General features: G+C 40.9%; 1 protein-coding gene across 2 annotated transcripts; it reads right to left on the bottom strand.

Annotated features, from left to right (window-relative positions):
• Positions 1-2,832: 2,832 nt before the first annotated feature.
• On the bottom strand, positions 2,833-12,355 carry LOC310856795 (acidic leucine-rich nuclear phosphoprotein 32 family member D-like). Of its 2 annotated transcripts, XR_014569099.1 has the most exons (8): positions 12,151-12,355; positions 6,984-7,133; positions 5,976-6,098; positions 5,452-5,611; positions 5,026-5,147; positions 4,482-4,542; positions 3,887-4,025; positions 2,833-3,846 (listed from the first exon to the last, which is right to left on the bottom strand). XR_014569099.1 is itself a non-coding variant. In XM_083762277.1 (7 exons), the coding sequence occupies exons 1-7, from the start codon at positions 12,202-12,204 to the stop codon at positions 3,937-3,939; spliced, it is 759 nt and encodes a 252-aa protein (XP_083618403.1). In that variant the 5' UTR covers positions 12,205-12,355; the 3' UTR covers positions 2,833-3,936. The 2 variants fall into 2 exon arrangements, 1 of the variants encoding a protein (XP_083618403.1); XM_083762277.1 differs by having other exon boundaries at positions 2,833-4,025.
• Between the last annotated feature and the right edge of the window lie 407 nt (positions 12,356-12,762).

Raw genomic sequence — 12,762 nt, 5'->3', positions numbered from 1 at the left:
TGGGCGAACCCGTGACTGAACGGACAACCATCCAGATGGCCTCTGCGCCCACTCAGCTACGTTGAGTGCTAACATTAGACGATTCACTTCCTAAAACTAGTGTGACGCAGGTGGCTGGTGATGAGTTGACTGTACGACATCATGGGGTGGCGTGATGCTATTTTTGATATTGCTTATTATTACTGACTATAAGTATGGGTTTTTACTTTTATAGATGCTTCAATAATATTGTATTGTATCGTGTGTGAGAGTGAGAAAGACACACACACACACACACACACACACACACACACCCTATAGCTGTTAATTGGGTTTAACGATACATTACAATATCAAAATTGGAGCATCTCTAAAAGTAAAAACGCACATAGGCCTAATGGATGCAATGCCTTAATGGCCAGGGGTCAGAGGTCAAACACATGTAGATGTCATGACTAAACTTTGGTTTGATGCCACTCAGCTCTGTGACATGGTGTCTGTCTGTCTACAGGACACATCAGTTCGACGCACGCACGCACACACACACACACACACACACACACACACACACACAGTGCCCAGTTGCATCAATGCATGGTGTGGTGTAGGCTATGTGTGTTGTTGCTGAGCCCCACCCTTCACAGCCCACTATGACCATATATGGTAGGAGGATTAGTTGGTCAACAGATGGAGAGGTGGGGGGTCGGCTGTGTGAAGCATTTGTGTGTGTGTGTGTGTGTGTGTGTGTGTGTGTGTGAGAGAGAGGATTAATCTATTAAATGTCAGTGGTCTCGTAAATATGTTTACTGACAGTGTTTTAACTGACAGATCATCAAATAATTTACAGAGTTGGGATTTCTTAGGCCTAGTTTATTTTATTTGAAATGTCTAGAAATTTTGACATTTCAAATAAAACATCAAAACTACAGTAGCTGTATAAATAGCAGATCTACAAGCTCACAACTGGTGCGGAATGTGACATGTTTTGACTGTGAGCTTTTTTGACTGAGCTATTTTCGGCAGAGCAGTCTGTCTCAGTTTTGCTTAGTGTACAGTGCCACCCTGTGGTCAGACCGTGTAACTACACGCCAGTCTAGTTGAGATCATGTAGATCAGTGGTTCTCAAACGTTTTCAAGTCAAGGACGGTAAGGACCCCCAAATATATATGTATTTGGCCATGTATATTGTGACAGGGACCCCCAGAAGAGAAGATTTATGTTTCAAAAGAATATTCGATATTTTCCCAAAATGTGCAGACTAAGTGACACAGTACTGTGAGCTTCCATATCTGCCATTATTTAATAGCCAACATATATATGGACAAAGTGGTTAGCTGGGGACCCCCTGGAACACCACCAAGGACTCCTGAAGGGCCCCAGACCTCATTTTGAGAACCACTGGAGTGGTTATGAGCAGGGTTTAAAAACCCATGCTCACATACCGATATAGTACATAATGTATTGCTATTTTGGAGTAGGATTTAAAGTGATTCCACAGCAACAATGGTTTAATTTGATCTGACAACCAATGTAGGACAGTTGTTCCATGAAGGTCTGACTTAATTTTTGTTTTTAATTACTGTTCTGAATTAGTTTTAGCTTAGTTTATTAAAATAACACAACTTGTCACATTGCTATTTCAGTATATATATTACAGCCTATACTAAAGAGAACACTATGAATTTGTGAAATGTAGGCATCCCACTCTGTGGATGTCACTCTCTTCTTTTCTTACAGGGGAGCCTTAACCTCGGTACCAAGGCTTTTATTTCCGTTGGCATTAGGGGAGCCTTGCTGTGGAGAATAGTTTGTGTGGAAGATGTGTGCTCCTTTGATCCTGTCCAGAATAAACGCCCACCAGGTGTCAGACGCGCACGTTCGTCCTGTGCCAAGTCTGCCAACACAATGCAGCTCAGGTAGCCAGGGGAGGCATACTATGGTCCGAGGGAGCATTGGTTCGACATGCCAGGACCAAAGTGTGGGTCAGTGGACCTATGGTCAGGACAGATAGCTTACACAGACAAGCGTAACCATGGAAGCTGCTGGCTTGACATGCAGGTCTACACTCACAGCTCACTATAGTCACTACTGATTCCTGGCAGCATTGTGTAGGATATTGGTTTTCAAACTGTGGATTTGGGGATGATTTGAATGTGCATTGTTTTATTGCTCAACAGTAAACAAACATACAGTTATTACAGTAAGACCTTTTTTTAGGACCTTTTTAAAACCTAGGCCTCACTCACATCTTCACATCTAGCATACAACATTGTTGGATGCTAGATGTAAACAAAGGGTAAGTGTCATGGCCGCCCCAATGCATTTCCAATGGAAGTCACATGGTTTGACACAACATTTTTGTTGTACAGCTTTCGGCTGTGTTTCGACTGCCCCCCTCCCCCTCATAAAACAAAAATGTTGTCAAACCATGTGACTCCCATTGGAAATGCATTGCGAGCTTGCATCAGTAAACAAGTCTCATGCATCAGCTATACAACAATCTGTTGTGAAGGTCTGAGTGAGGCCCTAGGCCTGACTCACACGGTCACAACAGATTGTATTTTTTGCTGATGGATCCGACATGTCATTTGTACAGTGGCTAAACCAGTGTTTCCCAAATAGTGGGTCGGCAGACCCATTTTTATGGATGGTGAGTACATATCCTGTTATATTATAGTTATTTTCACATTGAAAATATATCGTCAGCACTTAATTTGTGTTTTTTGTGTCCCTACTACTTGATCATACTACAGCATCACACAAAAGTAGAAGATCCACAAGTGGATCTGCTACATTTGCTATTTTTGAATTTGAATCCTGAAAAGTAATAGTTTTTTGGACACAAAATCGGAATTCAGTTCTCTTTTTTTATTTAAAAAAAACAAACACTCAGATATTTATAACAACACACAACCCCAAAACAACTGAACAATTTACTAAAACCATATCAGAAGAAAACAGGGGGAAAAAATCCTACACAGAAAAGATGACACCACTTCTATTTACATGTCGTCATAGAAACAGGGCTTTAAACGGGACTAGAAAAAGTGTGTGTGTGGGGAGGGTTGTGGGGGAGAGGTTGGTTGCTAGTTGAATTCCCGGGATGGAGATGACGGAACAACTTCACAATGTGAGAATTGAACATCTGACAGCTACTGTAAATGCTGCTAAACCAAAACGCCTCAAACGTAGCTCCATGTTTAACTATCGCTGCGTTCACATGGGCAACTACAAAGATACAGGCTACTGTTCTTTTTTCATTGGAAGCCAGAAACATGAAGATACAAAGCTACAGCTGATGTTTATAGCTGCTACAAAACCTGCAATGCTACAAAAAGTTGTGTTGGTTTCAACAGCTACAAAGATAAATATTCTGTGTAGCTTTTTATCTTCGTATCTTTTGCATCTGCCAGTGTGTGAGTGCAGCATAAGGAACCTAACTTATGCACAGCAGGTTCAATTACATTTTGTAAACTCCAATTATTATTTTTAAATAATTTATTAAAATATATCTATAATAGTGGAGCTTTAAATAAAATTTCCAACCGGTAGCACTCTAGTGGTTCTACTAGAAGCAACGGCACTAGTACAAGGCTTCAGTCAAAAAGAAGAGAGGCGAGGTTTAGCAGATAGGAAACAGACTGACTGCCAGACAGACAGACAGACATCCGGAAGCCTAATTTTTGCTTAGTCGTGCGAAGGTGTCTCTTAACGAAAATGGTCAGAGAATAGCAGACACTGCCTACAAGGTCTGCTATTCTCGGCACGAGAAGCCATAGCGCGACAAAATATGAATCAGGCTCGACGCTGACTGTCTGACATTCTGAAAGACAGGCAGACAGAGAGACTGACCGACTGACAGACAGCCTGAATGACAGACAGAGAGACTGACCGACTGACAGACAGCCTGAATGACAGACAGGCCGAGTAGGGGAGGCGTGGTGGGTATTAAATGAATCACTCATCATCTTCATCATCGTCACCTTCATCCTCAGCGTCTCTCTTCCTCTTTTCGCCCTGCACTGCAGCCCCTTGATCCTCTTCATCTGAAACACACACACACACACACACACACACACACACACACACACACACACACACACACACACACTTCAGACCACAGCTATGTGCTGGTATTATAACAGTACCTCAACAGGAGTATTGAAATATGGTGATTTACAGTAGACCTATAAAAGTATTAATATTATCAGGAGTAATACAAATAGCAAGTAATACAATATAACAGTTGTACTACTAGGAATATTAATATTAGCAGCAGTTGTATTGGAATATTAATATTAGCAGCAGTAATAACAGTTGTATTGGAATAATAATATTAGCAGCAGTAACACAAATAGCATTAACAGTTGTACTAGGAATATTAATATTAGCAGCAGTAATAACAGTTGTATTGGAATATTAATATTAGCAGCAGTAATAACAGTTGGATTGGAATAATAATATTAGCAGCAGTAATCAGTGCAAGTAAAAGGTCTACCAACCAACTCCATCTTCTTCCTCATCTTCTTCTTCTTCTACATAGTCATCATCGTCCTCTTCATCCTGATCAAATTAAAATGACACCATTCATCATTTTAAAATCTTAAAATCCTACATACTTTTTTTTTTGTGGAGATCGGGCCAGCAGGTTGAGATTAGCTCTCAACACGCACACACAGAAACAGTGTGGCTTTATGTGGATCAGTTTTAAAACTCATTCTCTGCCGAGAACATATTTGGATGCATGTCAATCCAAAGCGAACACTGCCATGTTGTGTGTTTTCGGCGTTTACGCTAGATGGCGCTCTTCGCTAACTATGAGTCACCGTTTGACTCTCATTGAAACATTCTACCAGGAAATCACGTGATCGCAAAGAAACAGCTCCCATCCGCTCCCATGTTACAGGATTTTATGAAATTGCATCTTCTCCGCTCCCATGTCGTTCGACTTCCACGTTCGACCAGGATGGGATTTTCAATCAACCCCAACTACTGAACGATTTGACAACATGAAACACGTGGGTCATGCTGAGAGCACTGTCTCACCTGTATCCCCTCTTTCAGCAGGTAGGACAGACCGACCTCCTCTTCCTCCTCCTCAGAACCCTCCTCCTCGTCATCCTCATCATCTTCATCATCGTCGTCATCGTCGTTTCGTCCGTGGGGTCCTGCATCATCGCCATGAAACACACACACACACACACACCCATTAGGCCGCTGTCACACTGCCATTTTCCTGTAACGCACCTTTCATGCTGAACACGTTTAGTTTATCCCAACGCCGTCAAGGCAGAGGACCGCCTACCCTAGGGCCTATGCTCATCACTTAAGTTGCCCTGTGGGGGGGCAATACTTAAAAAAAAACTCATCAAACATGAAGTGGCTCAAATGCAAGTTGGGACGCCCTGGAACCCCCTGAACTGATCACGAACGCGATCATTCGGACAGGACAAAATCTTAAATGTGCCTCACCATTGTCCTCGTCAGAGTCAGGAGCCTCGTTGTCCTCCTGGTCGTATCCGTCCAGGAAGACGAGCTGGGGCAGGAGTTCAAACACGCTGTCTCTGTAGTCCTCCAGAGTGGACACCTCACAGCTGTACATGTCCAGACTCCGAAGGTTTTTCAGGTTTTGCTGCAGGGACACACAATTATTACATAATTGTCTAATTGCATTTTTCTTTAAATAAAATCGTCATAATAATTTGTGTTGAAAAATGTTATGATATTTTCAAATACTTTAAAAAGAGAGCATCTACAAGCTTAAGCAAGCTTACTGTATACTTGTAGATGAGCTATTTTCACTATTTTAACCCCCCCCAGTATAACATATCTTTATATATTTAGTGGTATCTCACCCCGCTCCACAGGAACCTCCAGGACCATTGGTTTCTATCCTACCAGGAGTCAGGACTATAAATACAGTACGTCTGACTCTAACGAGGTCATTTCTGAGTGAATGGCCAGTAAAAGATGTTGATCAGGGATTGGTTGGTTACCAGTGGTTTCACGGCGCTGAGCTCCTTGACCTTGTTCCCCCCCAGGTTCAGGTAGGTGAGGTCGGGACATTTCTCTACCAGAGTCTCCAGACCTCCGGTGATGGTGTTGTCGCTCAGCTCCAACTGTTAACATACAAACAACAAAATACTTTCAATACAACAGAACACATCATAATCAACATATCGCCGCGGTCGGGCAGAAACCTTGCATCTCCATATTCTAAAATGGTGTGGGGTTTTTTCCAGTAAATTAACGCCCTACTTGATCATGCTACAGCGTCAAACAAAAAGATTCAAATTATCAAAAAGATATCAAAAGTAGCAGATAAACAAGTGACGCGTTTTAAGCTTGTAGATCTGCTACTTTTGAATTTTAATCCTCAAAAGTAACATTTTTGAAGATAAAAGGTTTGTCCAAAACTGTTACTTTTCAACAACAGTGTTCAAATGGATCCAGTAGTAATTCTTGTAAATGATATTCCTTGATTAAAGATTCATAAAATCCACAGACAACCTTAACACGCAGCCTCACTTGCATTTAATGGTCCGCATTCAAATGCCTGTATATATCTCCAAATCGTCGCAAGCACTATGGTGCTACGGTAGAGTCTGAAGAGGTGAGTCTTAAGATTACTTTTTAAATCGATAAGATTTTGCACTTTTTCATAGGTCAAAACATCTGTAATAATCGGTGGTCTCGGAATCTCCAAAAGCGGGATGGGACTAAAGTGAAAGATGGGTGAGTGTAGTGTGTAGGGATGTCCCAATCACGTTATTTTGCTCCCGATCCGATTCCAATCATTTGTTTTCGAGTATCTGCCGATACCGATTTTTCCCGATCCGATATTTATATTTAAAGAAATATATAGAAGTATATATTTATATAACACTTATGCCATATCACAATAGTACAATATCCAAAATCACAGACAATATCCAGCCTAATATGATATGGATATAATATTGATACTAGTGATGTCCCTTGTAGTGCGTGTGTGTATGTGTTACCTTGCGTAGTTTGGGCAGTTTGGGTAGTTTGGCCAGGGAATTGAGTCCTGCATTGACCATACTGAGCAGCTGAAGGTCTGTGTACTCGTCCGTCAATCCTTCGACCTCACCGTCTGTCGAAGGGCAATTATCCACAACCATCTCCACTATCTGAAAATAAAAAATCTCCAATTAGATCTATATATAATCTACATTGTACTGCATTACACCATTTAGTCCCCAGAAAATTATCATAGCACTCAGAGTTTGTCTTGAGTTTTAGACAGTGAGTCACGGACACGTTTTTATGTGTTACGAATAAATATCCAGTTTAATTATAAAGATTAATGGAGGAAAATAAATGTATAAATCTAACATTTTCATTCAAAGATATTTCAAACGAACTTCATATATGAAAAAATAAATAAACTTAAGTAGTAGCCTAGTGAAAATAGTGAAAAAAGTGCACATGTCGCATAGCAACACGTTGTGAGCTTGTAGAGCTGCATTTTTCACGAGTTGGAGTCCTAGGGAGATATAAAATTTCCCTTTTGGGTCCCAAGCTGAAAGGTTGGGGAACCCCTGGTCTAACATATATACAGAAACATGCATACTAAAGACAACATGACATGGCCAGAAACCATAACATTTAATTTGTTCTAAAATCTGAAAACATATATCGGTGATATATCTAGGGCGAGATTATGATGTATCACAGATATTGATTGCCATTTACACTACAGTAGCCAAGAGGACGAAGTTATGAGTGACGGTGAAAGCCTGTTGGTGTAATTAAGAGATTTGATAGGGAATATTTATTTATATACAGTATACACAGATTAACAAAAGAGAAAATCCTGTAGAGCCCATTTCATTTCCTGGTGCAAGGTGGAATGACAGGCACTGTCAGGCAGCTTTCTGTGAGGAGTAATACAGAAGAGGGGGATTTATCACAGAGCCAGGAGGCACTGGTTGATAAGGGCGGGCCATAATAGTCGGGTCTATAATGCATTATAATCACTGTTGTATGATCATATAGGTCCTATAATTATAGGACAACTTATAACAATGCTTAGTTATAAGTACTAGTCCTTACCCGTTGTGAGATATTTGCCCCGCCTTGTGGCCGTGAAGGGTACTGCGCCCGGGTGCGTTTGTAATTGACTAATAAATTAATTAATAATCATTAATGTGTCAATCGTTACGCCCTCCATATGCATATGGTCAATGCCTGTGTGAAAAGTGGGAGTGATTGGTGCAGGCAGTAAGGAGTTATGGCACTGTTTCTGACAGACACACACACACACACACACACAGACACACACTCAGACATTCGGTTAATTATAGTATGATAAGTGCTGGTCATAATGCAATATAAGCTCACATGTCTGTTATAAATTATGAATAATTATAAACATTTATAATGAGTGTTATAATGCCTTATAATAAGTGCATTATAATGCATTTATGATTATGAATGTGGTTATAAGTAACACATTATATAGACCCAACCTTGACATGATATGATATGATATGATATAGTACTTTATTGTCAGTTCACACTGAAATTTGTCTTGCGACACAGCAGCCAAGTATGCAGAAACACATAACAAAACACAAACAGGACAATTTACATACATAAAGACATGAGCAATATCCACCGCTTAGATTATCCTGTGGCTACTACATTTCCTGATTAAGCCTCAAGGTCGATTGGTAGACAAAGGACCTCTTTAGTCTGACCTTATTGAATGCTGGTACACCATATCTCCTTCCTGAAGGTAGCAACCTATATTCTCCATACAACACATGCTTAGTATTAGAGGTGATATTCCTTGCTAACCTTAGGATGCTGTTATCATACGTGGATGTATAAAGTTTCTGAAGTTGTTGTCCAACAATCTTTGAACAAATGTTCAGTTGTTGCAGCAGTTGTGACTTTAGGGCTGCAGACAAACATCCATACCAGGTGGTACTACAGTACTGAAGAACACTCATAATAACAGAAGTGAAAAACAAAAGAAGAATCCGTCTACTAGCACCGAAGGATCTTAGACGGCGAAGGAAGTAGATTCTTTGCTTTGTTTTCTTACACACTGAATCAATCTGATCTTTCCATGACAAAAGATTGTCTATTACTACTCCTAGGTATTTGTACGAACATACCTGGTTGATCGGTTCACCATGAATAGTAATGGGGGATCTGTGTATCTCTGGTGGTGTACCAAAAACAATCTCTTCTGTCTTTTTTGTGTTAATGATGAGAGCGTTGTTATCACTCCATTCAACCACCTTATTTACTCTGTGTTGGTGCAGTCCAGGATCACTGGAACTATCTAGGAGAGAAATCAAAACTGTATCATCTGAGTATTTTAGAATGTATTGGTCTGGTGTGTCAGTGCGACATTCAGACAGGCATTCCTCAATACGGACAGCTGTCAGTATAAAGGGTGAAGAGTACAGCTGAGCTCACACAACCCTGGGGAGCACCAACATTAGTAGTTAATGCTGATGAGAGGGTTGTGTTCACTTTCACCCTCTGTACTCTGTTAGTAAGAAAAGAAGCATACCAGTGAATTAAGTATGGATTCAGTTCCAACTGTACCATTTTTGACACTAGTATATCCGACTGTATTGTGTGACATAATCAATGTCTGTCTGTTCGACTACTATCTAACTCCTTTTTTCCAATGAGAATAGTATGGAAAAATGTGAAATACAATGCCAGCTAATTACAATTATTTGTTATTTGTTGTTATTTTATTATTCTGACATTTTGGGGGCAGACACGGCAGATAATCATGTCCAGTGAAGCACAATAAGTAAGGGATAAAACAAACAAAAATACAGTTTTTTTCAATTTTCTATTAAATTAATTAATCACATAGAAGCTGAAGGCTGTGGGAAATTTAGCAGGAAACTGAGCGACTGAACTGAAAGTGGAGAGGGGAAATGGCATGCAGCCAGATTGATCCTGCAGGAACAGGAAAATCAACCCAATTTGTGACTGTTGGCGCTGGCAGGTGTTAATGTTCAGACCCTGTAGGCACACATCAAGAGTCGTGCACACAGATACCTAGCTGAAATTGTATTTTGTTAATGTGAATAATCTCTGACACCCTCCAAATTGGGCAATACAATTGTCCTGTATACAATGTATTATGCGACTGAAGGCCGATGCACATGTTTCTGTCCTGGCCTGGGCCAGCTGTGTGGGTGTCAGGCCAGATGTGTGGGTGTCAGGCAATCTGTCTACTCACATCATTGTATGCAGCCAATCATGTACATATATAATTTATATACTGTTGCTGTCGGGTAGAAACCGCATATTTTTTTTGGCTTTCGCCTTTTTTCCCTTTTTTATTGATAGAGGGATAGATGAAAGTAGGCTGACAGGAAATGGGTAGAGAGATTGGGTGGGGGGGGGGGGGGGGGGGGGGGGGGGGGGGGGGGGGGTGACACGCAGTAAAGGCCGACGGGATCGGGAGTCGAACCCGTGGCACTTTGCCAGACTGGATTACCAGCCAAGGTGCCCAGACCGCCACGCCCGACCACCCGGGCCCATATTTGAACTTTGTGTTTCTTGTAAATTACCGTCCAAAAGTAGCAGATCTGCTACTTTTGCCATTTCTTTATCTGAATCATGAAAAGCAACAGTTTTGGACATGAGGTTTCCACGTGACCCGACAGAGAAGATATATACGATGATTTTAGTTGTTATTACTGGTGACAACTACAACACTCATCATCACTGTTAGTGTACCCTGTATGATAATGTGGGCTAATCTTCTCTGACTGAAAGATGCAATAATCATTTGCACCTCTTCATATATAAAGCGCTGGTCGAAAAATTACCATCATATATTTCATCCATGTTACATCAGAAACATAGTCGCATTGGAACTCGCTTTAGTGATTGGCTAGGCCTCCTGATTCCTTTTGCCAAATCTGAACTTGGAAGAACTTAAACTTAACATCCTAGCATCAATTGGTCATTTTAGGAACATACAGTAACCATGCATTACCCTTACACTGATTGTTGTAACTAATTGTTGTTATTCTTTCATTTCTTTGTTGTTCTTGTATTGCGGTTTCTCTTTTTTTATTATTGTTTATATACAATATGTAATCTTGGCATCATTGTAAATGAGGGTCTCCATCAATGATCTCTCAGAGAATTTAAATAAAAGGTTGAATGAATGAATGAATGAATGAATGAATGGTCTAACTCTATGGACAGACACATAATAAAGTCTTTTTTTACTGCTTTCACTAGCTGAACACACATTACAAAGAAAAGCCTTCTGGGAGTATGTGGTGTAGCTGTCAATGTAGACTGTATAAAGAATCTGTGATGAATAAAAATGTGTGGTTGTTTTGGTAAACATATTTCTTTGCTTCTTCATTTGCATTGCTGCAGTTACCAGCTGGTGAGTTTCTATGCTAACATTTGTGCAGTTTGTAGACACAAGTTTACAGTAAATTGTATTGGGTGCCTCAAGATCATGTGATAAAAAACATCTGTGATCAAATGTTTAAAAAGGGCATTTCCATTTAATCTTGCATTTAAAATAATTCCACTGGCAATAATCTGCTGAATCTGACAAATTAATTACAATAAAACATGATGGGGTTTCATGTCAACACTGACCCCTGTAGACACAGCATTTGACAGGCCACGAATCTGGGTGTGAAACTAGTTAGCTGCTGCCATACTACCAAGCAGCTATTTAACACGTGCGTGTCTTCACCAGACATACATAAATTAAAGTGCTCAAGTACTAAAACCTGTCACCACGCAGACAGACATACAGACAAGACAGAAAGACAGACAGACACCAGACAGGCTTCCCGCCAGCGACGACAGGCTGCAGCCTTCTTGAGTATTACACAGACAACAGTGACCAACATGATGTTGTGACTCCAGGTGAATTTTTACAGTTGTATAAAAGGATCGTTTTGGACACGCATCATGAAGTGTAATACAAATCTAATACATATTTCTTGCAAAACAAAAACCTTAAACACTGAACCAGTTCTGTCCATTATGTGACGTTGTTTGACACCGTTTATGTAACGAAGACCCCCTGGCGAGTAACATGATTCCACATGTCACACAATTCGGCGAAACACCTTAAAAAATTTCCCCTGCAAATAAATAAATAAATGTTTTGAGTTGAATTAATACCTCGGCGGGCTTCCTGTTCCTCAGCTCCACGGTGACCCTCTTCTTCATGTCCATCTTTTAAAAACAGTGAAAAACAAACCACCCAGAGAATCTAAACTTAAACTGTAAAAATAAAAAAACAAAGTGAAAACGACGATGACTTCCTGGCTGAACGGCAGCTCGTGCTGTATCTCCCCTAAACCTCCATGTTAGCTCGGCCACAACCTCCTCCCTGGAACCGCGCCCCCTGGGTATTCTGTCACCTCATTGGCCAGCAGCTGTGCCGCTCACCGAGCGTCTACCCAATCGGTACGCTCTACGCAAAGAGTCTCTCCTATTGGTTGTTGCGGTAAGAGGCCTGGATATGTGTCAGCCAATAAGAAAGGACGATGTGACACTTTCAAACTTCACACACGCCCCCGCTTTGTTATCATTGGCGCCATAACGTCATCATCATAATACCCTATATACACTGACTATAAAGGCTTCAGGCCTGTAGGCCTGTGTGGGCGCAAGCACATACTGTACTTTCAACAGGCATCGATAATGCAGACGTTGTTGCCAGCCGCCAGGTGTCACAGGTCTGCTCAAGAGGGGCACGACAACACAAGCTTAAAAAAAGCTCCACAGAAT

This window comes from Protomyctophum parallelum, assembly GCF_964188405.1.
Source record: "Protomyctophum parallelum genome assembly, chromosome: 3".
Taxonomy (NCBI): Eukaryota; Metazoa; Chordata; class Actinopteri; order Myctophiformes; family Myctophidae; genus Protomyctophum; species Protomyctophum parallelum.
This window is presented reverse-complemented; position numbering and strand designations above follow the sequence as displayed.

Excerpts from the sequence above, each read along its gene's own strand:
- LOC310856795 (XM_083762277.1), bottom strand. The coding sequence starts at position 12,204 with ATGGACATGAAGAAGAGGGTCACCGTGGAGCTGAGGAACAGGAAGCCC. Across the intron at positions 7,134-12,150 it reads GGAACAGGAAGCCCGCCGAG|ATAGTGGAGATGGTTGTGGA; the intron begins GTATTAATTCAA and ends TTTTATTTTCAG. Across the intron at positions 5,612-5,975 it reads TCAGCGCCGTGAAACCACTG|CAAAACCTGAAAAACCTTCG; the intron begins GTAACCAACCAA and ends GTGTCCCTGCAG.